Source organism: Aythya ferina, assembly GCF_964211825.1.
Source record: "Aythya ferina genome assembly, chromosome: 7".
Lineage (NCBI taxonomy): Eukaryota > Metazoa > Chordata > Aves > Anseriformes > Anatidae > Aythya > Aythya ferina.
Window position 1 is genome coordinate 29,473,085 of NC_140302.1, and position 25,021 is coordinate 29,498,105.

General features: G+C 43.4%; 1 protein-coding gene across 2 annotated transcripts in view; it reads right to left on the reverse strand.

The window, feature by feature from the left end:
* The window catches only part of ABLIM1 (actin binding LIM protein 1), a 190,112-nt gene extending 171,043 nt beyond the window's left edge, over positions 1-19,069 (reverse strand). Inside the window, exons 1-2 of one of the 2 annotated variants that reach the window (XM_084525593.1) lie at positions 18,716-19,069; positions 14,332-14,402 (exon numbers count right to left, since the gene is read on the reverse strand). Coding sequence is in view for 1 of the 2 variants with exons in the window: in XM_084525604.1 (XP_084381730.1) it covers positions 18,716-18,728 (13 nt within the window). In the remaining variant the exon portion in view is untranslated. The remainder of the gene's footprint in view (positions 1-14,331; positions 14,403-18,715) is intronic. The other variant, XM_084525604.1, reaches the window with a different exon arrangement.
* Positions 19,070-25,021: the final 5,952 nt, after the last annotated feature.

Genomic DNA, 25,021 nt, shown 5'->3' on the forward strand with positions numbered 1-25,021 from the left:
CCCTGAGCACCCCAAAGAAAGCAAATCTGTGCAGCAACTGCACACTGTATCTTCAGCCTCTTCATCTGCTGGGGAAGTTCTCTCACATATCACAGACAAAATCCCTCTGACCCCATAAACTGCAGCCAAGAGCAGGCAGGTTTACTTCAGTCAGAGAACAATTTCACTGCGTGTGACCTAAATTAGATGCAAACAACAACAAAACTAGATGGCACCGAGGAAACCACAGCCTTCATAGATCTGATCTGATTAGCATCAAGGGAGAGACAATGGTTTGGAAATCAGTATTTATTTTTAATACCTTGACCTTGATTATGTCCATCTCAAAACACTGAAATTACGCTTAGTGTTTCCAAGGAAAGGCACGTCTAAAACAATACAGCTGCAAAAAAAAGATTATTCCCATGTTAGCTCTGGATTTCAAAGGGCTTCCAAAATACAACACCAGCTGTCCATGGAATCTTTTTGGAAGCCTGAAGTTGATACAAACCTCCTACAAATCTTACTGGTGTTTGTAACAGCAGATACCAGGCTCTGCTAGCAGCTACCTCAGCACCCTGTGATCATTTTTAGTTCTAATATCAGGAGTCAGTCTCAGGTGTGCTCCTAAGGACAGACAATGTAGATCATTGTTTTAGCCACAAGCCTGTCCTGAAAATCACTGGACACAACCCAAATTCTGCAATGCCCTACGAATAAACACAGCCCTTCCCTCCCCATAAAAACGCCATGGAAATCAGTTAATTAATAAGCTAGGAAGAACATAATTACAGATTGTAGGATATCTTTACCAGCATGAACACGTCATCACATTTATCACTGTTTTCTGTCATCACATACAAAGAACATGTTTTCATTGCAGTTAGTTTAATTGACTAGCTCTAAAATAATGACTTCTCACCTCTACTGACATTTCTGTTATTTTTGCCATAGAAAAAGACAACCTGAGGATCTGTGAGGTACATTACAGAAAGCAGCTTGAGGCTTTTGTCTGCCTTAACAACAAAATAATGGTTTTAGAAAAGCATTACCTCTGCTCCCGAGCAGGTTCAGAATCAGATTTCACAATGAAAAAGAGTGACCCAGTTCAGCAATGTAAATACATTTCATCTCTCTAGCTCCAAAGTTTAGCTGAAATAACATTCAGATGCTACAGCTTGCACTTCGGACAATAAATCACATTAAATATTCCTTACAAGTAACAGGAACAGATAAAGAGAAGGTCAAATCGTTGTGGGGTGAACTGGCAGAGGTCGCTTAAAAAGCCACATTCCTACAGCTGAGGCTTTGCTCTGGAATCCTACAAGCTATATACTTCAGGTGTTTGCATTGCTTCAAGCAGCACTAAAAAAACCCTGAAAACCCTACAGTGAAATCAACATCACCAGAGCAAGCTATTCCCAAAGCCATCTCAGAAATGCTTACTCTACATCTGTCTAAGAAAACCACTCTGGGTATCTCTAATTTAGTCTTAATATGATCTCTCTCCTTCACCTGTGAAACTATAAAAAGTTATTATTAAATTCAGCCATGAAGTTTTTTGTTTGTTTGTTTTTGTTTTTTAAGAGCTGTACTGAGTAGCCACAAATTGACTGCTTTTGTAGACTTTTGTGTGAAAAAGCACCACCATGCCTTCAAAAACACAAACACAGAACATATGAAAACTGCACAGCAGTATCAGGATCCCACAGCCCTCACACTGTACAAGTTGAAAATGGACTTTTTGTCCTCAAAACCTTTCCATCTCTCTACAGCTGTTTATAATGGAAGTAAAGAAACATCTTCCCTCCAGTCTGGCCCAGATGATTAATTAACTGATACACCATCATTGCTGCAGCTGCGTTTGCCAAGTTGTCATCCTCGGGACCATAATTAACAGAGAGGAACTTCCAGTGGGAATCAGGCTTGAATGACATCGGCGGTAACAATTAAAGCTCCCGACGCTCTCACAGCACTTCGGAGCAGCCTTGTTAGCCCTCCGAACACTCCTCGTTCTCTCAGTCCTGCCAAATGCCTCTGAGAGGCAGCTAAGGCTCCGTATAGTTTTACCGGACTCAGGGATCATCCAGAAACCTCTGGCCTAAGGTTTTGCTTCTAAAATAAGAGTGCTTACATCTACTTTCCCTTTTGCATGTTTCTGTTTCTTTCATGTAAGCAATGGAAGCGCAAGAGGGAAGTCCACAACCAAAACAGTGCGTGTGGGGAGAGATTTCTCCCTTCAGTCATCCTTTGGGATTTTTTGTATGTTGTGTAGTTCAAGAAGGCCAGAGATCCCAGTGCTGGCTACATATACTTAACTATACTCTAGTTTTGTTTCGGTTTTCTTCTCCCAACATCCACACTCCCAAACTCTTTATAGCTCTTAACCATGTGTCACGCACATGGGGTTTTGTGCCTCGTGGCAGAAAACCCAAACACCAGACGGGAACAATATGTTATCAGAGTGGATTTTTTAATGTTTTTGTTTCACCTAGTGGAGACATTGCCGTTCTCACCCTTGATTAATGCATCAACCCTTTGCACAAGTTTTCCTGATCCCTCTCAGGGCCATCAGCCTACCCAGGGGCAGCAGTTCCTAATGAGGCAACACGGCTCTCTCTCTAAAACAAATGCAAAGAGAGGAGGACATCCTTGATCTTTTATTGCTTAAGTGCTTCTGGTGCAATGATCTACTTGCAGCTGACATTTGAAACTTGAAATTTGAAGCTAAAAAGAATTCCACAGATGGGATTTGAAGGTCATCCAAACACAGCTTTAAACCCACTCTATTTTGTTCCCTAAAGTAGCCTCAGTACAAGCCTCTGGTTGTAAGCTATCCCGTACTTTTTTTCCTCTAAGTTCATCATCTGGTCTATCAATTTATGACTGGGCGGGAAAAAGCAAAAAATGTTCCTAACGTGCATACAGATGTTCCTAATGGTGCTTTCTTTTAAAGCAGTAAAGCTGGAAAACTTGATTTTATCTTTTAACTTACTCTGTTACAAAAAAAAAAAAAAACTTCTCTCTTTTTCCGTATGATCACACGACACTTAACTAGAAATCAATTCCCACTGTGAAATGCCCTGGTAAATGTCTGTTTCACCTTTTCAGGACAGTGTGCATGTTGGAGATACTGTGACACTCTGCTGACTATCCAGTACATTTAAAAGAACTTGTATTTGTAATTCAGAGCTGTTAATTTTTGTACCCATCCACAGTTGAGCAAAAAGGCTAACTACAGGTTTGCATAGAGGCTGACTACTACCCCATGCAAAGGATTAGCCCACATCTGCATGACACTTCAATCCTACTTAAGCCTATTCCAAATATCATTAACGTGCTTCTGGCACAAATGAGACAGCACCGCCATGGATTAGGTAACGGGAGACACGCTCAGCATGCTGGGCTAGATGACAGGGAAGGAACAACATAGCATTACTAGGTTATGCTATCATATGTGCTCTCTAGCCCCCTTGGATATAACAGCTTCATCTTATATAGACTATCCTATATCACATCCTGCACCTGCCAGCACAGATCATGCTAACTGCTGACACCCAGTGCATGAAAACACAGCGGGGAAAGCCACAGCACTGAGTTGGTCTGTACTCAGCAGTGGAGCATCGCAGAGCTGGGACTGGCCCTGTGTAACATCAGTGGTGACACTTACAGGCACCTACTTCCTAATTGCAGTGTTCCCAGTCTTGTTAAACACACTAACAACAGCTTGCCATAAAGCCTCAGCTATGTTAAACCACAGCCTTGCTCAGGAAGTCACATCTCCAGGCTCACTTGGGAAGGGAACAGAGCCCAGTAATAAACGCTTCTGAAATAACCCCCCAAAATCTAGGGATGCAGGCCATTTTGCCCCAAACTCCAGTCTGAGCAAGAACCACAAGAAAATGCTGCTGGACGAGGCCTCGTGTCCCCTCATTTGTCCCATGTCCCCAGCAGGCAGCTCTGCCCACCACTGCCAATCTTTGTACTCAAAGAAAAAGACAACTCACAGGTGGCAACCAATAGCCATGACGGTGAAAAGCCAAGCTCAAAACGTGTTCTGTGACTGCTACCTCAAAATATTTTCATTCCACTATTCACTGATTTTAAGGCATATGTGATAACCCAGACTGACTTCCAGATATAACATTTAAGAAGGAGCATGCAGCTCTCAGGACACGCCTGCTGCTGGATACTTCACAGTGCACTTCTCTCACACGAGCACAAGTGTAAGCGTGTTTTCTCACTGTGTGATTCTTTATGTGGGCTAAGCGATGCTTCATCTTCCATAATTTGCACTTCCTGCCACTACTCTTCTACCAAATCTGAAAATGCTGTAAATAGAGGTGAGGTGATTTTGCAGATCTCAAAGCTTCTCAGGGAAGCTGTGCTGCAGCTCCTCACCCCACGGCACGGCAGCTGGCTCGGCCCTCAGCTCATCCACACAGCAACAGGAGCACTTGTGCCACGTCCAGAAACTGCTCTTCTGGACATCAGGAAAGGCAGAAAACCACCGTGGGCAATCGCTTTAAGTATTAAAGAGCTTGGTCACCAAACGAGGGAGCATCGATCTAACAAAGTCTCTACTGCAGTGTGCATTAAAATCATTAATCCTCGAAGCTTTGTAAAATGGACAAACACAGCTGTTTGTGAGCAGCTGTCTTCAGCAGGGAAACCAAAGTCCAAGGGGAAAGGAAATCAGTAGGTGTTACACAGAGGGCCTGTTGACAAAATAAAGGCAGTATCTGAAGCTACATACTAAACTTAGAGAAATTAACTTATAGCAGAATAAGGCCATTGTTCTTCTAAATGAGAACAGACATAGCCACCTTTACCTACCCTAAATATCTATGTAAAGGAAGCCACCACAATCTCTGGTCCTAACAAAGCACTCAGGAAGCCAACTGGTAAGTAGAGGGAAAATGTCATGAACGCAATAAATATCGTGCCCCACATGGAGATGTGCTGGAAACACACACTTGGTATCAAAGGATTTAGGTTCATAACTGCAAGCGTCTTCCAAGTCAGTGAACTGGAGACGTAGGCCCATCACTGGCTTGGGGAAGTACAGAAATCAGTTATGGGCTGCTAATGTGACCCAGAAAGAAGCTGGACATCACAATTATGGAAGGAGGAAACAACACCAATGTTGTTTGTGGAATTGCTGTCAACGCCCTTCGCCCAGAAGGCTGTTGACAGCATCATTTTCAAGGAAGCAGAGATACCATTATATAAGGGAGCTTGTCCACTGAATACAACACCATCCCATGTACCCAGCACATAATTAAAATCAGTGCAAAACCATCAGTAAATCTCTCAAGCACTCCTTAAGGCCGTATTCACTCTCTTCTGCATTCAGAGCCATCCCTTCTGGAAAACCTTGGGTAGAGAGATACTGCAACACAGGGCTCAGGGAGATATCTAGGGAATGAGATACACCCTGCATGCAGTATAAACATACATATATATATATATATATTTAATAGGCTCTGTAAGCATTTGCTCTGGGCCATTAGCAGGTCCCAGGTGCCCTACAGAGCACTACGCAGAAAGAACTGCTTATAACTCAGAAACAAAGTAGTGGAAATGATATCCTGTTTTCCATTAATTTCTCCATCAATTTATCCCAAGCATCTTTACACCAAGTTCCGTCAGAGCTGAGAAAACAAGATGAAATTTCTCAGCGATCTGCTCAACAAATGACCCCTGAAAGGCCCAGTCCAACCCTGTCAGAACTTTGCTCATTCCACTGTGCTTACACTGGCCCCTAGACCCTGCATCGCTCCACTTAACACAGCTAACGTGTGTGACTAGAGCTCAGCTCAGCTCCAGATGGCCAAATGTCAAATAAATTAAAAAACAGCCACTGCCAAATCTCTGCTTAAAAAAAAAAATACAGAAGAAATCAAAGAGGGAATGTGAATTCAGCATTAGAAAACATAATGCAACATGCTGACTTTCCTTTTGCAGGTCCCTTTTACAAGATATCTACCTCGTACAAGGTAATGAAAAGATGTAAAGGTAATGAAAACATGCAATAAAGCTCTGCCCCTAGCTACTGAACAGCCTCGCAGCTATCTTCATCCTGCTGACAGCATTTATGTCCTCCAAGACAGAAAGCCACCATGCTCTGGATTAGGAGTAAATCCTCAACACCACTATTGGCACACAAGCTATTCCAAAGAGGTATTAAAAATAAATAACAACAACATCCACATACTGCAGATTCTTTAGAAAAGATTGAAGCATAACTAGAAAGCAAACTATGGCAAAAAAATAAAAAAAAAAAATGGGGGGGAGGGTACTTGCCTATGGTTCAGCTAAGTCAAAAATCACAATTGGCAGTAGCTGATCAACCACACAAAAACTGAATAAAAGCATAAATGCACGTGTGATTTGTAGAGTTGATGTTTCCAGCAGTTTACCAACATGGCTACTGGGATGGCAAAAGAAAAACTACTCAGTTCAGAGCAGGGTTTAGACCTGAAGAAGAGAGGAAGAGGAGGAGGAAGGGACAGAAATATCTTGATTAACATACAGAACTGGGGCTCCTTAAGAGTAGGATCACTTTACACAACTTCTCTTCCCTGCACTAACCTACATCTGACATCAGTCATAATGCTTCAGGAACAGCTAAAAGTAATTTTCACACCTTTCTTCTAGAATAACATCTTATCTAGCATGTCCTAGATCAGATAAAGCAGATTGAGGATGAAATACAGATTTTTACCTAGAATATTGTAACTGATAGAAGGAATGGTTCTCCAAAGATCACAATGCCCACTTTTGCACCTTCTGATCAGTGGAATACTTTCTAAAAATCAACCATATACAATTAACATTTGTTTTAACACTCCAAAGTGTAACTCTATCCTCATTATCAACTAAACTTCTAAAAAACAACATACTGTTGATGCTCCCTGTGCTGCTCTCACACACTAATGAACGTGCAAAAATAACTTTTCTATCAAGAAAGTTTCCAAAATATGAGTTCAGACCAAATACAGGTGGATAAGCCCTTTCATCCCATAGCACAAAACCCTAGAAATTCTAAAATACTAACGGTGAAAGGGACTCAAAAATCTTGTATGCCCCCTCCTCGCTTACAGTAGGATGAACTGTTCCTAAAACATTCCCCTGCTTAATGTCTTCCACTGTGTCAAATGTTACTGAAAAAAAAAATCTGACCAATTCATTTCTCTGACTAGCACAAATCTGGAATTACTCTGCCAGCCTCCACAGTAATTCCAGATTTGCAGAACACAATAGAGTATATAGCTCGTCTTCAAAGAGCTCTGAAGAAAGACTTTTTGTCAATATATTCAAAGTGCAATGCATAAAATAAGCACTGCAGTTTCTAAACAGTCATTCAAGCAAGAAATAGATCAGAAATAAAAGGCATGCTAATTATTTTTGAAGCGCTTAGGAAAGGAAAGATCAAATTGCTGTATCTGTTTCACCTTCTGATACTGCAGAATACTGTGCTCAAGTGTTACCAACAGTATTGTCTGACATTTTCAACACATATGAAACAGGAAAATATCTGAAATGTCCTCATACTTCATCATGGGAGTACCAACGCTGAGAATCAAGAGTAACATGCTTATGGAAACCATAAATATTAGTAGTAACTAATGCTGGACAGAGTCAAAGCTGAATTCAAGTTTTCCAATTGGGAAAACTCTTGCACTGCAGAGATCAAGCAGGGAGGTAGAAAATTAAAATAGATTCTAGAAGCCAAGAACTATATCAGTCCGTGATGTATGTTGTTTCTGGAATACAGGCCGTGGAAAACATCAATGAATTCTTCAGTAAGAATATCTGCACTTGATAGAAATTCTGAGCAGACACACTAGCACACACTTTGAATGCACCAACCACCTCCCACCCTTGTGTCAAGGCATCGCTTTCAGTCCTAGAACTTGGAATAATCTCACACTAGCTCTCACACGGCCCATTGGCCATGCTACTGATGTAACATTGATTACTGGAAATCAAAAAAGTACAATAAGTAAACTGAGCTGTCCTTCTGGAAGGAAGGAAAATATATTTTGACAAAAGCTGTTAAGCTGGGAACTGTTAATAGCATTACTTGTGTTTAGGCAAAACTGCAATTCCTGTGGGCTTCAGCTTCTCTTCCAATTGTACCTTCTGTCATCTCCGTTTCATTTCATTTCATTTTACAAATAGAAAACTGCTTGTTGTGTTTATAAGAACAGCTTTGCCCAGTTCTGGCTGCATCTCTGGGCTCTTTAGACACGCCACAAGTCACAAAGACGTCCTGGGTGGCCTACCAGTCGATGGGAGATTTAACAGGGAGTTAAGACAGGACCTCCGCTGGCATCAAGCTTCCCAGTTACTTTACACGTGCCAACAGATGGTGTTTCCTAATTGCCCTAGGAAATCACTTAATAAATCTGTTTGAAACTTCAACTTGCAGTGCAAAGAAAATGTGGGTAGCGAGGAATTAACTATTTATTCAAGGAAACCAGCAGATTTTACTTTTAAGCAGCACCACGGATGGCGTACCTCAGCAGGAGAGATACGCACTGGCGCTGGGGCTGCTCAGCCCTGCAGAAGATCAGCTCTTTGCTATGCAAAGACAAACACAGCACCAAACTTGGGTTTTAATGTTTCCCCTCAGAAGCCACCTGCTTGCACACAGCCCCCCTCCAGGCCCTGTGCAGGACAGCAGGAGAGGCCTCGCTTCCGCTGGGTCTGAAAGAAACCTGACTGCTTAAATACAGAAGCCAGCAGAGAGAAGCACTCAGAGGTTTCAGGAAGCTGTGATTTTTATCTCAGACAATTATAAACCAGTACTCCTTCTGCTCTCCCCTGAAAAATCACAGAAATATTGTCAGCAATTCTGAAGAGAGTCACTGCAGAAGGCGCTCGCCTAGGCTGGCTGCTATGCTGCCTGGGGTGTCCAAAAACCGAAGCAAGAAAAACAAGCTTTCTGGCATCAGGGCACTTCCAAGTCCTTCCACCAGAGAGCTATCTGTAACTCTCCAAACATCCTCTGTTCCCACCTCATTCTTATACTCAAGGCCAGTTCTGGGCTGTGCCAGCTGGGCCTCTCCCAGCTCCAAGGAGCATTTCCACGCACACTCTCCCGCCTTGCTCCACTTTACAGATTTCTCTTGCTCACCATTCCCAGGCGCCTTCCACTCCCCTTCCGCCCTCTCTGGCTCTCACTCACCATCTCCTTTACCCACTGCTCTCATTCCTTCTCAGCCTGTGGAAGAAAAGTGCAGGCAGCTCATTTAACAGGGGAGAGCAAGGCTCAGGCTGGACCTTGCCTTCCGGAGAAAACTGAGTCACAGCCTGCATTAGCAGACGCTGCTGGACCTCTGCTTCGGGTGGGAGGGTTCAGGTATGGAAACTAAATATGCTGTAAAACCATCCCATGCAACTCTGACAGTCATTCAGCAACAGGAATTGCGTGGATGGGGACACGAATGGATCCCCTCCCCTCTTCCAAGTGGCCTCAGTGAGCACAGGTGCTTTCAGCTTCCTCAGTGGGTGTCACTGCACAGACCCAAAAAACACCAGCATGCACAGGAGCACGTTGGCACACACCCAAGGGTGCTTTGCTGGGGCTCCCACTCCCCACCGTTCCCCCCAGCACTTGCTAGCTTCAGCCACCCGCCTGCAGATCCCTCCTGCACCAGCCAGCCCCAGCCATGCCCTTTGGCACCACCGCCAACGACCTGCACTAAAAATACCTCCTGAGCATCATAAATAGCAAGATGGTAGAATTTGCAATCCCCCCGGAGGCACACAGTCTCTTTGCTTTTGATAAATACAGAGTGGCAATTATGTACACAGAATAAAGTGCATCTTACTGCACCGGTCTGCTTGGCCTGTTTGCCTTGCAGAAAGGAAAAATGACAACTTCCACTATCTGCTGAAGCTGGCACCAGGGAGCAAGAGAAAAAGGGGGAAATTGCGATTGTGAAAAGCCTCAAAATCTCCCAAACTGAGTTTTAGAACACATTTAAATTATGAGGATGTAGTGTCCAAAAACACAAGACTGGTATTACTTAAGAAAACCTCAGCTGTGCACCAAGCAGTGAGCCACACAGGAGGAAAACCCAAAGCACAAGGGGAAAGCTGCATCTTTAGGGTCATGGTTTATTGGATGATATTGGTGGTTGGGGGATGATCGGAAGGTGATCCCGAAGCTCTTTTCCAACCTTAATGATTCTAGCATCTTGCCCTGCTTCACTGATGAACCACAATGCATGGCAAAAGGAGCAAATCACAAAGCACAGCACCAGCCAGATGGAAGGAGGAACAATCCCTGGCCCTCTTATGGCACTTCACTCTTGAAACCCCACTACAGGAGCCCCACACAGGGAGAACTTCTAAAGTACCAAAGAAACTTTCCAAGTCTGTGAGCTTTGCTGACCCATACAATTCTGGAATATTCAAAAAACTCATTTTATGATGAATAAAAAGTTAGATTTCTTTCCTCCACATTCTCTTGTAAGTTTTAAAATACTAAACCTAGAAGAAATTGCCACTGTCCAGCTGCAACTCTGAAGGAAGGACAACACAAGTGGACTACAAAGTTGTGTAGGAAAATATTTACCATGTCTCAAGCACATAAAGAAATATGGTACCACTGCGGTAATTGAAATATATTCCTAGATATTAGCCATTTATAATTTTTTAAATTTTAAATGATATTCTCAGAAATATGGAAAGCAAGATAACAGCATCTCAATCATGGCACAAGAATTTTATTATAAATCAACCTTTTATTTTGCATAAACATAAAGAGTTAACACCAGAGCCTGCCTCTCTGAAACACTAGACTCCAGCAAATGTGCATGGCACATCTAAGTACACAAAACATTTTTACCATTCATCTCAAATATCAAAACATCTGTCAACAGAAAATAGAAAAAATATTTATAGACATTTTTGGACAGAGATCACTTCAGGTCAAGTCAGAAAGAATCCCTAAGCCGCAATCATCAAATTCTTTTATCAGTTGCTCTGGATTTAGCCAGTGTTACTAAAAGAGAAATAAGACATAGGCTTTTTATAGCAGCTGTCAATTCAAGGATGATCAAAGTTTTATTATTCTTCCTTAGATCAAAGTCCAGCATTTTGGGATTATCTCCAGCTCATAAAGCAGAATAAACAGTCCTGGATAACCACATTATTATATAACAATACTGTCTTCTTGCAGGGAGTTTTATTCCACAGGTTTATAAATGAATTGTCTGATTATCTTTTGTTTTACTATGACAAGAGAAAACCATACAACAGTAGCAAAACCATAAAACAGTAGCAAAGGCTGTAGAAACATTAAATCCTGTCCTGAGTGTCTGCATTTGTAGGGAGATAATATTTACAAGCACGGGTGAGACTAAGATTAAAACACAAAACTGGGCACAACTCCAGTGAAAGCCAATCGGTTTTACAGCTCTGCTCATTTTAAACCCCTCAAGACATGTGCAGGTTTCCTGCTGGGGAACACAGACACTCACCCACACCTCGGCACAGCCTGCTCATGCATGCACACACCCATAGTACTGGAATACAGAAAGTCCTTGGCAAAAAATAGCATACTTTCGTTACTACTTTCATAAATAGGCATAAAATACTACTTCACAGGTAATACTCAGCACAATTCCTTTTGCAATGAAATCTAATTGGGTGGTACTTAGATTTGTGCTAAGGTCACTAAGATGTGTTTTCACTCAAAAAAAAAAAAAAAAGTTTTTCCTTCTTTCTGTTTTCATTCTGAGAAAAATGTTAATTTCCACCTTGCCTACTGACCACAAGCCCACCTACATTCCTGCATCTTCAGAGAAACAACAAATCCCAAATCCATCTCTTTTACACCCTAATTCTATCAAGTTCATGCACCTTACATAGCATTTATTGGAGCTTGCTCTCCCACAAATGCTGACTCACAAAACCACAAACCCAGGACAGGGGAGAGAGCCAGGACTTCTCATCTACCACTTGTGCAGGCTCTGAGTTAGAGCTGAAACACCCCTCTCAGGACTGTATTACCTTAACTCTGATACTTTACTGTTAACTAAGTTTCAGTTCTTATCTAACCTGGTCTTCTCCCGAAGTTCCTAATGCCAAAACCAAACTGAAACCTTTTATCACTAGTTAAAAGGAAACTGTAATTTGAAAAGTGGTTTTGCTGACTGCTCTGTTGATCAAAGATGCCTCACACAAGCCTGGTGCAATAGAAACGGAATCAGCTCTATAATAACAATAATTAGAGCAGGATCCTTTCATTGAGTGAAATCCCACAGTCCTTTGTACAAGATTTACACTGGAGGAAACTGTAGTTAAAATGAGAGCACATTAAAAATGACTAAGTTAGGGTCCCAGATATAGCAAAGGGAATGACAAGTATTAAAAAGTTACAGAAACTGTTTCAGTTTGGTACTTTGGAATAAAATATGACAATACATGGCCTGTCTGCAGTTCCACAAGCAGCATAAAGCATCTTTATTCGTAAGGAAGCAGTGAACCAAAACTTATGTTATCCTCCAAATGTGCAATGTGATAAGGCCACTCACTTCTCAGGTGTATTTCCAGAAGGATCACATCTAAGCACGACAAAGCCACTGATATGGTCAATGAAGAGCACCATTTCTCAGCATGCTCCAGAAAGACCTAAGCACTGGCCCTAGGGCTTCAGGGAGGCAGAACCTCACAGTCTGCTGACCAGCCTGGTCTGGTTTTCCTCCAACCCCCTTAAGTTGAAACTGCAGATATACCACAAGGAGAAAAAAGTACCCTTTGCCCTACCTTTGAGCATGCCGTCTCCTGGATGTTCCTGTTCCATGCTTCCCTCCACAGCACCTCCCAGCCACAGCGGCACAGAGCCTGTGTCTCCCCAGCACCTCCCAGTGACACCAGCAAAGCTCCAGTGTCTCCCCTCTGAAGGCAGAGAGCATCCCAGGGCCACAACACATGCTGGCGTATCATACCTTTTTGGACATCAGCCTTTTTTACCGAGACAAACACAGATCCTCTTTGCACTTCAAAATACAGAGCTTACATGAACATGTTCATCTTCTTCAGATGTGAAGCACACACAATCTTTTCTAGCCATGAGGCAGAAACTGCAAGGCCACATAATTACACCATAGCCACAACCACAACAACCACAACCACCAGCAGAGGAATCGGCACGGGCTGCAGAGCCTGGGCACAGGCAGGAGATCAGCACCACTCCGAGTGTGAGCCCAGCTCAGACGTGGGCGCAGAAACAGCAGGCGCTGCACTGGATGTGGCCACGGTTTGTGATTCACACGAAACACACTGACTCACCGAAGCACTAATTCTAGCTTACAAATGGGGAAAGGAGAACCTAAGGCTCCTCCGCTATGGGCGTACCTTACTAAAGCCCATCTGGTCCAGCCTTGTTTACAAATTAAGGATTTCCTTACATTACGTATGGGGCTGGTAAACACACTGAATGCAATGCTCAGTAATGTTTACAGGACTGAGACTGTGACTGGGGCTGGATTTTCTAAAAATGAACTTCTTTCTGAAAACATGCAACAATAAGGGCTGAGGATTTAAAAGAAGAGTCTCCGAAGTTTTTTTCTGCTATTCCTATGTAATACCTAAGAGTTTTCTTTGGGTTGTAACTGAGACCACTTACTTATAAAGACATCATAGCCTGAACAATATGCAATAAAAAAATGAGGGGCTACTTGCTGGTCTCAGAACTTACAGACTGTTTTGCACTGTGTCTGCTTTGCACTATGTTTCCCCCTTTACACTGCAGAACTAAGAAAAACTACATCAAGCACATGAACTAACCACATGTGGTTTCATTTCCAATTACTTACAGATTAGGTTAAAAATAATTCAAAATATTCAATTCAAACCCATTATATTAAAAAGAAGGAAAAAGAATCTCCAAAAGATTATTTTCAGAAACTGCAAAGCACATGAGGTTCCGCTGTTCTTCACTAAAAGCAATTTTGCTGGCTTTTTCATCCATAAGCTGATGTTCATTTTCCTTGTGTGCAATTCCTTTCAAAGCTGTGCATCTAAAATAGATTCTACCTCATTGTCCCAGTTTCCTTTTGTTGTTGCCATTAGTCTATGTAACTTTTTCCATGTATTCAGGACTAATTTTCATTAATCTCAGAAGTTAAACAGCACAGGCTAATCTTTGTTGAGGGGAAAAGAAAGATGGGAAGAAGAGGAGAAGCTTAATAAGGACCAGCTCGAAAGAAATGCTATCCTTTCAGACAGATACCTCATTAAAACGCTCTTCTTCCCCATCAAAACAAAACTTCTACTAGGTCTAAAGATTAGGCTGCAGATAGTGATTGTCATCCACAAAGTATAGCTTACAGCGACATTCCAGGTGCTGATCCTGACCTCTTTAAGCCACTACATTGAGGTTCAAGCCCTGAAATGAGTACCTAGAGAAAAAAAACAACACGTAAGTCATTAGACGAATTTGGAAGAAATAAAGTAAATGTATAGATAGGATTAAATAACGGTATGAAATGGGTACAAAAGGAATTCAGGATGAAAGCTGGGGAGAGAAGCAGCCTTAGCTGCAGGCTGGCAGCCTGCAGAGCAGAGGCCTGGCAGGCAGGACTCCATGCCTCAGGCACCGCTGCAGCGCGCCCAGCCCTGCCAAGAGCGCTCCTGCAGGCTCTGGAGCATCGCACCAAGGAACATGCTGGAAATCACTATGACTGGGAGTGTCCACTGCTGCTATAATTAACTGCTCAACATGCTAAACTTCGCTATTTCTGCAATTAAGAAAATGCTCAGCCGGTTTACACTGCCCCACTCTCCAGGCCTCTCAGGCGGACATGCAGCCAGCAGGTTGCAAACAGCAGCTAGGATGGTCGGCACGTGCCTGAAAGAAACGCCTGTGACAACAAGCATTAAAACAGAGCAATAGATTTCAACAAGGACATGGCAGACAACGTTGCCACCTCTTAAAAGGCTGGTGCCTTTAGATGGAGCAATATTGCTGTGCTCATCACAGACCACAATAAATGGCTGATTTGCAGCTCACAGCAGCTAGTTTTTAACCCTGTCAGCATGGACCTCGATCAAAACCACCACTGCCAGCAACAGCAGCCATGGCTACAGCTATTTAAGGAGCATTAGAAGATTAGGGAAAGAAAAATAAAAGGTACTAGTGGAATATATAGGAGCTCAATATTTATTATGTTAATTTCTCACTGACAAACCTGTGAGACATCAACCAAGTGATCTGCACAGTGTGTATGAGGAAAGAAGTTACCAGAGCAAAACGTAATGAGGTGAAGTTTGTCCTCTTCCCATCAAAATCTATTGCCAGCTGGTGTAAGTACAAACTAGTAGTCTGAGAACAGGACCTGGAGGTTGGAATTCCCCTCCTGACCCTGGATCTGAGACTAAGTGCAGAGAAAAACATCACCTCAGTTGCCTCACCTGTAAAACAAGGACAAAACCTCCCTAACACCAGTGTGTCGGTGATGGATCTGTCTGTTTGATCTACATTTGTTGCAAAATCAATTCTGGAAAGACAAGGATTGTAGTATGAAATAAATTCCAAACAACCCTACTACGCTGACTGTTGAGTAGGCTAAAAAATGGAAGTACTTTCTCTACAACTCCCACACTTACAGTATCAGAGCGGCACGGCACAACCTGTTAATACTAGACAGCAATAATATTTCTTTAACTCTGGCTTCTGTCAAAACGTAGTGATTTTTGTTATGGCATAAAAAAAGGCAGGAAAGACACCGCTATTGATAAACCTATTTTATGTGCCTTCATTTTGCCTGAATTTGCCTGCTAGACTAAATATAGCTCGTGCTAATTCTTTCAATATTTAGAAACAAATAAACAAACAGCAAAGATATTATTTGTCCACACCAAACACTACCATTTGTGCCTGCTTGCTTCAGTGTAACTGCAGATTACTAAAGTTAAAAATAGCCATTTTCCATTAACTTAGACCTTCATGATAACAAGTAGTTTTGACAGTTTTTAAGCAGTTTGAGATAACATGCACAAGTAGGTCACAGTTATACTTGGCTTTAGAAAAATGTCTTTCATCCAGCGAATTTACAGCTCTTTACAAACAAGCCCTTAGGTAAGCAACAACCTATAAGGCTTACTCCAACACCCAAATTCAGTCATGTATGAACCCTAATAGCAGCTACTTAACAACAGCTGAAAGTATAATATGAAGACCTTTGCAAACTGCACAATAGAAAGCATGACTGACGTCAACGGCAGTGATCCCAACAGGCTGCAGAACAGGTCATGAGAGTGCCCTGGGAAGGGCTCCAACTTGACAGGGACATGGAAAAGGATTTTCAAAGTTCGCTTTAGTTTAGCTCCCAGTTCAATCGCCAGATTTCCAAAATGATTATTCGTTCACGCTTCTGGGAATACTCATCTATGCTACTTCATCTGGCATTTGGTCAGAACGTCAGCTAGAGCTGTACTATGAGGAAAGCTGCAAAGGAAGTTTAGAGACCTTATGCTTTGGTAACTGGGAGAGGTGAGGGACATTGCAAAGAACATCAACAACATAGTCTGTAAGGGTTGGTAGAAAATAAAAGAGAATTTCAGAAAATTCATCGTAAAGCACAGGTCAGCCATTAGTCCTCACAACAATCCCCCTGAAAAAAGTATCTCCCATTATTTCCATTGTACAAGTAGGGAAGTATAAAACTCTTCACCCAGAGTTCCATTTACAGCAAAATTACATTATTTTGTATTATTTGCTATACTTTATGTATTGATTCACAATCTACTATCAGGCTATACAGTACTTCTGCTTAAATAACAACAAGGAACTAGAGCAGAAGAGTTCAAAGGGATGGTTCAAAACACAGAGGTCCTGATGGATTTCAGGAGTTTCTTCCGTCATCTGTTGCAGTCAGTTCACTAGACCATGCTGCCTCCTGGAGCAAAAGAGACGAATAAAGAGAGCTGCACAAATTGAACACTGATGATATTGTGATGTGTTTTACTATGCCTTGAGTATCTTCTGCAGTTTAGTAATAAAAATGGCACAGGTAAATCTTTACCTCTTTGGCTATTCTTGGTATGCCTGGTGTACAAACAGCAAGTAGACAGCTCCAGACCTGATGCATTCAGAATGATAATGATCACCTTTTGGACAGCTAACACTACATAAAATATTAACAGTCAACATTCGCTGAACATGCAGACCCTAACGATACCGAGGTTTTAATGAGACTCCTTATGCATGAGGTAATCTGCCAGCATGAAGCAAAGGGTCCTGATCCAACACTCAGACAAAGCCCTGATCCCATAAAGACATATTTTTTATCTGAGCTACATGCTCAGGAGTAACCTCATTAAGATCCATCATGCCACGTTAAGTGTCTAAAAGTAAGCTCATACATAACATTTTATCAGTAGTAGCGTTTAGAACAGTTGACAATAAAAATGTTCTGTACCGCCTCACACACAAACAGCCTTTGGTCAGCACCAAGCAACTCTACTACGTACTCCTACAGACATGTTTATTTTCCAACTAAGTCCATCTGTTAACATTGAAAAGCAGAAATCGATAGAAATTAATGTCTTAATCTCTTTTACGAATATTATTTGTTGCATCTCTAAACTCCTGTGAGGTCCCTGTCCCTCCAATTAAAAACCTGGATGGCATGGGAAAGGCTGAGAAAGAATTCCCCCTTCATCTCCAGGCAGCTCTCCAGCAGAACCAAGCAGGCATCAAACATCCGTGCCGTGCCGATGAAATATGAAAGAGGGATGGCGGGGGGAGAAAATGGGAATAGGGCCAGTGGAAATGTTCCCTGGCTACCTTTTCTGTACATTTTAGGTTTGGTGGAGCAAAACATCTGCAGAGCTGAAATTGCAAGGTATTTCCATCCCTTCCTCAACTCCAGGTAGCCCTGTGAAGACGGCAATCTAATGCATGTCATAAAGCTTTGCTGAGACCAGGGCTTTCCCCCCCAGGTACTAAAGCAGCCTTAGCACAGCACTGATGCTAACACAATTAGCACTCTTCCAGAAATGGATCCTTCAGAGACAGATGCAGACCATGGCTTCCTACAGCAAGAACTCCACAGTGCCACAAGGAATTGCGCTGACCCACCACCATTTATTATTTATACCTTGGATGGGTGCGACGCTGTGGGAACATGGAGCCGGGCACATTGCACTGACAACCCTACAGCAGTCGCACGCTGCCGTCCATGTGCGCGAGGCTCATTCGGACAGCGGGAGGAATCCAGGCAAACCAAAGCGCTGGTGCACGCCGGGCGGTGTGTAGTGCGTGAAGACGCAGAGAAATAAAGGGATGCACAAGCAGGGCGTATCCCTGCATCCAGGGGCTTGTTCACACGCGATATGTAATTTTCACAAAGTATTTTTTTCAATGCAGAGACAAGCGGGGAGTGGTTTTACTGGTTATTACCGCGCAGATAATTTTCTTTAAGGGGAAAAAATTTAAAAAAAATAAAAATAAAAAAGAGAGAGATGCTTACCGGTATTTCAGCTTTGTTATGACAGCGTTCAGAACATGTTTAACTTTACGCCTCCGGTTCCTCCGAGGGCAGCGCCCCGCGCCCCGCACCTGCAGCCCCGTTCCCAGCCCCAGCGCCCGCAGGGGGGCTCGGCACCCTCGGGCCCCCCACCCCGGCACCCAGCGCCCCCTCCCCGAGCCCCTTCGCCGCAGTTGGACCCCCCAAACCCCCCGGTCCCCCCTCGCCCCCCGCAGACCCACCTCTGGCGGACATGGCCGGGCCGTGCCGGGCCGTGCCGAGCCGGGCGGGGCCGCGGCGCTCTCCGCGCTGCGTGCGCCTGTGCGGCTCGGCTGGGCTCGGCTCGCCTTGGATCGGATTGGATCGAGTGGGATCGCCTGGGATCGGGCTGCCGAGGGCAGGGCGGCGGCTGCGGGGCGGAGCGGGGCGGGCGCAGCGCTGCGGGCCCGGAGGGGCAGCGGGCGCCCCCCCGGCGGGGACCGGGAGCTCCCCGACACGGCCAACCCGACCTCAGCGCACCGGGAGGCTGCGGGGAAGGGCAGGCGACGGGAACCGCAGGGCTGCGGCCGAATTGAGCCGCGAGAGGTGGCTCCGCTCAGGGTCGGCACGGCCAGCAAGCAGGACCCGGGGTGCTGCGGCAGCCGGCACGGCGGTGGCACGGGGGCTGAGTCACGCTCCTCCTGCTCTGCTGTGCCACACGCAGCGCAGCTGCCTCCCAGCAGCAAGCCCACACGGTTTTCCTACGAAAGAAATGCAGCCGGAGATCCAGGAGAGGTGGCGGTGCTCGCATCCCTGCCCGCGGCTGCGTGGCGCGGTCCCCACCGCAGTGCCGGGGCGCAGCCGGCTGGTGGCTGCTTGGCAGCGCCCTGCTGTGCTCGCCCCGCTGCCAGCCGGGCAGCGATGTGTATATGTGTATGTAAATATGTGTGTGTACACGTATGTGTGAGGGAGCAGAGCAGCAGCACAAGGGCGAGCACACACGCGTCCTCTCATCAGGTGATGTAGGCGCAGACAATGCGCCGGCACAGCTGTTCCTCCCATATCGCGCTCAGCCAGCAATGACTTGTGGTCATACACACCTCTGTTTGCCATGCATCGCCCCACTGTCACCCGCAGCTCATGCTCATCAGGTCGTTCTGTCTTCTTGCCCCTTGTTTCTGAATCCTGCGGCAGCAATGAAATAAATCGCAGGTTCGCCTCTTTCCCAGCTCCTGTAGTTGCTCAGCGAACGTTCACTCAAAAAAAGTTCCCTTCCCCATCTTCTTTTCTGAAATGAGTTATGTTTTCCACTTGGAAACAACTCAGGTTTTCTTTCTTGTACCAAAAGAGCCAAGGTTTTCCTCAGTAATATAACAGCATTTTGTGTTTTTAATTGAGTCATTTCCTATGCACTTCCTTCAACGAGATTCTGACTAGCATTATCAAGGGTTCTCCTGTGTGATGCTTAATAGATGGCTTTAAAAAAAAAAAGGTTCAGGAACATGCAGAAATTAGCTTTTTAATGAAGAATTTCCTTTCTTTATGCTGCTAGGAAGTAAAAGGAGAAAGGCATTTGTACCTTGGCTTTCTATAGAACACAAAGAATTTATTCCACTTACTGTGCAACACCTCTAAGGCTGAGCAGTTCAACAGACATGTCGATCAGAGAAAGTTAGAATGGATCAGATACAGAATCAATTTATTAAAATTAGCCATTTAGTTGGGTTTCCTAAGTAATTGAGGGTGAGAGAGTTTCATTTTTCTGTCTGTCCAGCAAATCCCCTTCAAGAACTTCAAGACCCAGATATGGAAAATTTCTATTAAAGCTGACTAAAAGGTAGAACTCAGAAAGAGTTCAACAGCCTTACGAGTTTTGTAGTAATTAGGACTTGCAAAGAGAAATTAAAATGAAGAAAAGCTGCAGTGGGAACTCAAGAGTTATCAGTTCTGGAAGCCATGCCTTCATTAGCCACAAGTACCAGCCAGGCAATCTGCATGTGTGCAGCTGAATCAGCTCTGCACTGGCTGTCTCCTGTCCTGCCAATATTTAGGGAATGTGGAAGGGAGCTGAAGAGAAAGGAGAGGGTGGGAAAGGGCGGTACAGAGAGGAAGGGAGACCTCAAATAAGAGCTATTGATCCAGACAAGATGGGCAAGCCAATCCAAGAGTTTGCTGCTGCTGCTTCTGCAAGCTGTTGTCACGTACTCTCCTGTGCACTGCCTTTTTCCTACTCACCCCAACACATGTGCTCCTGCTGCCATTGCTGGTCTCACCCCTATCAAACCACTTCAGCTCATTAATCACCAAGGAATTGCTCACTTCCTTGTGCTGGTGAGTTTTCTGCCAGGAAAAGGAAACAGAAAGATAGACAAAACCAAAAACCTAAGGCTCAGGTAAACGCTGGAGCTTACAGAAGACAAGTGCGGAACTGCATGGCCAGCAAGAGGTAAAGAAGAACAGGTGAGCATTAGAGGGAAAAGAGATGGTCTTTTTGAGCAGCAGCAAGCTGTTGAGCTGTTCAGTTGACTGAGCCATTTCCTGATCACTTAAGAAGTCCATTAGGAGAAGTGATTGACATTACTTTATTTCAGGCACCTACCTGAGGTTTCTGAATTAGCCAGCTGAGAAGCAGTATCCTACCTGCTACATTTTTGTATTGACTATACAGACAGCTTAAGCTTCTAACTCAAATTAGACAGAAAAAACAAACAAACACAAACACACACACACTAATGCCAGTGTTTTTTAAAGGTATTTGGGCTTTCAGATATGCAAACAGGCACCTGGGGATTTTTTAGAGATTTTTTCACAGTACTTCACCGACCAATTTTAGCAGCCAGGTGTTTTCAAATCCCCCATTGGTATATTCAGATGCTTAAATGCCCTTGAAGAGCTATGTTGTTTAAGGTCACAGAGAAAATTATGTCAGAGTAAAGAACAGAACCTGCATCTTTCCAGAAAAGCCCTCTAAATATTGGACTGTATTCTCTGTACAACATACCTTGCTGTCACTTGTGAATATATTCACCTGTGTGAATACATAAAAGATTCTGTTTTTCTATCCATTAAGTAAAAAGGTTTTAGACAAACAGAAAACTCTTAAAAGAATGATGATGTCCAGCTAAGACAGCAAAGGCTGGATTTATACATCTGAATTGTGAAAACATTAATCACTTTTACTGATATAACCTAGAGTATTGGAGATCTTGGCAGCTAAAAAAAAGCCTCTAAATAATCCCATTAATAGCTAATCTATATTGCCTTTGCACCAAAATGGCTAAGTACCCTGGAGGAACCTAGTGCACATGGGCCAGAATGAGAAATTCATTTCTGAGGATCAGGTTTGGAAAGATCAGCTAAACATTGACTAGGATTTACTGCAGAAGAATTTCAGTATCACCTGTGTGTGCATCCTTATTGGAAAGATCCCCACAAAGAGCTCGAAGTCAAAAACTTACTCAGCTTTCATCAGGTTCTCACGGGCTCACATACGAGGTATGAACCACAAATAACAGCTGTGAATCTTGACTCCTAAATCATTTTTCTTCTGATTTTGTATTCAGTGTATGCCTTCAGGAGATACAGAGACAATTACATAAACTGCCTTTGTTGTTAATTATAAATGAGAGTTTTTAGATATGTGTCAAGCAAGGGTGTTATCTCAGTGTGTGCCCTACTTTGCCCTTTATCCTAAAGAATTTGCTGTGGCCGAACAGAATTAGATTACGCAATCAGAGCTGATTAAATGTGTAAGCATTTTTACATAGAGTATCTTTTACATTATGCTATCAATGTAAACTGTGACAGATATTTCCTTGGCCAAGGTTCACATTAGCGAAGATGAGTAACATAGCAAGAATAGCAAAGAATATTATGAATAAACCAGAATCAAAATTTCTTGGCACTCCTCTACACAAAATTTTAGGAATCGTCAGCAAAAATTCACTGATAATTGCAATGACAATGAGCCAGACTCTGAGAAGTGTATACATTCTGCTGTGAACAGCCCTGTTTATGTGGGACAGAAAGTCTGTACCCAAATAAATTCATTATCTAAATCAATGTGAAAGTACATCAGTGAGTAATGTGATAACTGACCATAAGACACACAGGTTTCTTCCTGTGCTCCTGGAATTCAGACATTGCTGATGCTCTCTTGATTCCTGAAATGCTATTTTCTTTATCCTCACTTTCTACTCTGACCACTGTGTAGCAGGGCCCTCTGGCTGAGGAGTATAGAAGCAGACAGGACTCCCTTCAGCACACATCAAGATCATTCCTTAATCAGCTGTTGGACACAATTTGATTTGAGACACACAAAGTACTGACTCTTTTTCAGGAACTGAATGCCTTGTCCCTTGTCAATCTATATCAAGATAGCAACCCCTAGTCTCAAACCTGGCACTGATCGGTCCTACAGCAAAAGTACACACCTGTGTGTAGACACATGCTCTTTGACAAAGTGTCACTGAAATTGTGACGGCTGTTTCACAGGGACTCGGGACACACTTGAGAGAGAACACAGAGCAAAATCAGCCAAAGGCACAGTCTCACTCATCTTAACAGGAGCTTGAATGAATCTCACAGTCTTCTTGAAGAGATTTGGAATAAAAGAAAAACACTTTTCTACTGTTAGCATCGGCCAGTACACCCTGGTGCATGTATTCTGTATATTTTCTTTCTCTTACCCCTTGATATCTACCAATAAATGTATCTGGTTGACCTGTGAGATACGATCTCAGGCCTAGCTGAGTTTTCTGATGTTACTGTATTCTTTCAGGGTGCTTTTAAACAAACAAACAAACAAGGTTTAATTCAGTCAAGCGTGTGTGTGGGAGGGTGTTCCCCACTTTTGAATCCGTTTGAGTTTCGGGCTGATGGTAATCCTCCGCAGCTCTCACTTGTTTATGCCACAGACAGTGATGCTGATGGACAGAGACGCCAGCAGATGATGGAATTCTCCACCTGAGCACATTGCTGGAGTGAAATCCTGGGTCAGGCTGCCCTCTGCAGGCAGTGATCCAGCAGCAGGATGGATTGCTCTGAAACAGCTCATGGAATTGGTTAATGCTACAAAAGATTTTTATGTCTGAACAGAGAATTTCCACATATGCTGTAGATGCGGTGGTGAATGTAATAGGGATTGGCTTCCTGTTGCTGGCTGTAACCGCTGGAGAGGCAGAAGGAAATGCAGACTGCACTGGTCTGATGGCAGCAGCCAAGCACCCCAGGTAGAAGTATTAGCTCAGTTGGACACCAACTGCAAATTTCCAGGGGACCCAGAGACTGGAGATAACAGCTTCTGAACACAGAACCAGAGAAACGAAATGGATGGAAATGCTTCTCTTGACACAGGAGCTGCCAGGCAGGAATCAAGTGCTCCGGCAGTGCTCAAGGATCTAATCAGGAGCAGGTTCCTTTATATTAGGCACATTACAGACACAGGTCTGCTTACTCCAGCATTTCACAACTTGAGGACTGAATGTCAAACTAATCCAAACAGCCTGAGGCAAACGAACGTGGATGAGCAACCGAAACATTTCTGAATGACCTTAGGTCTACTACAGACTTCATTTTCTTTGCTTGTTGTCAGTAGTGCCTCCAGCTCAGTTCCTTAAAGGCCTCATCCAAGTGCAGATGCTCATTCCTACAGGGCTAATGACTCAGAAAGAATTACAAACAATCAAGCTGAACGTGCTTGCTCTGGAAATGTAGTTTGGCACAGAGGACAGCTTCTGAGCATGAAATTCTAACTGGAAGTGTTCAGATGAATTTATCTACTCTCACCTACAAATAAAATAACGCAATGGTGATGTGCACAGTCACTCTTGGGAGTTACACAGGAACGCTGCAAGAATCCAGCTGGGGTTCCCAGGAAGGGCCTGTCTTTTAACACAGGCCTCTCCCTAAATTCATTGGGGTTTAGTTGATAGAGAAATGCAAAGATCATGTGGGATGTGATGGCTGCAGGGATAAATCAATGTCTGAGTAAACTCAGACTAGTCCTGTAGCTTCAAACATTATTTGAGAACCAAACTGGACAAATGAACTGCTAAAATCCAAGTAAAGGAAAGTAAAGTAGCTAAGCCCAGAAATAATGTTTCTGGTTGGTGTATTAATTCATTCTACAGAGGGTACACAGGGATATTTTTTCTCAAAAAATATACAAAGATTCTCTCTAAACCTTGTTGCTATGTTTCTGACAGAAACGTGCAAAACAGATAAAACCAGGTCACTCGTGCCCTCTGCTACTGGACACAGCTTCCTATCAAGTCATGAAATAAACCCATGGGAGTTACTGGCCATTTCCCTGGCTGTAACAAAATAAGTAAGTGACAAATGTCCAGGGATTTTCTCCATGGATAGCGAACACTAGAGAGCTTTGTGACACAAATAATTGGGTCTTTCTAGATAATTGTTCTATCAATAATGATTTAAAACTAATTATGAAGCCACTAGAGAGTGCCTCACATAATAAATGCTAGACAGTTGCTTCAAAATTAAGACATTTTACAATGCCAACATTTAATATCAAACTCCGTGGAAGATTTCAGTTTTGCCTCAGGACA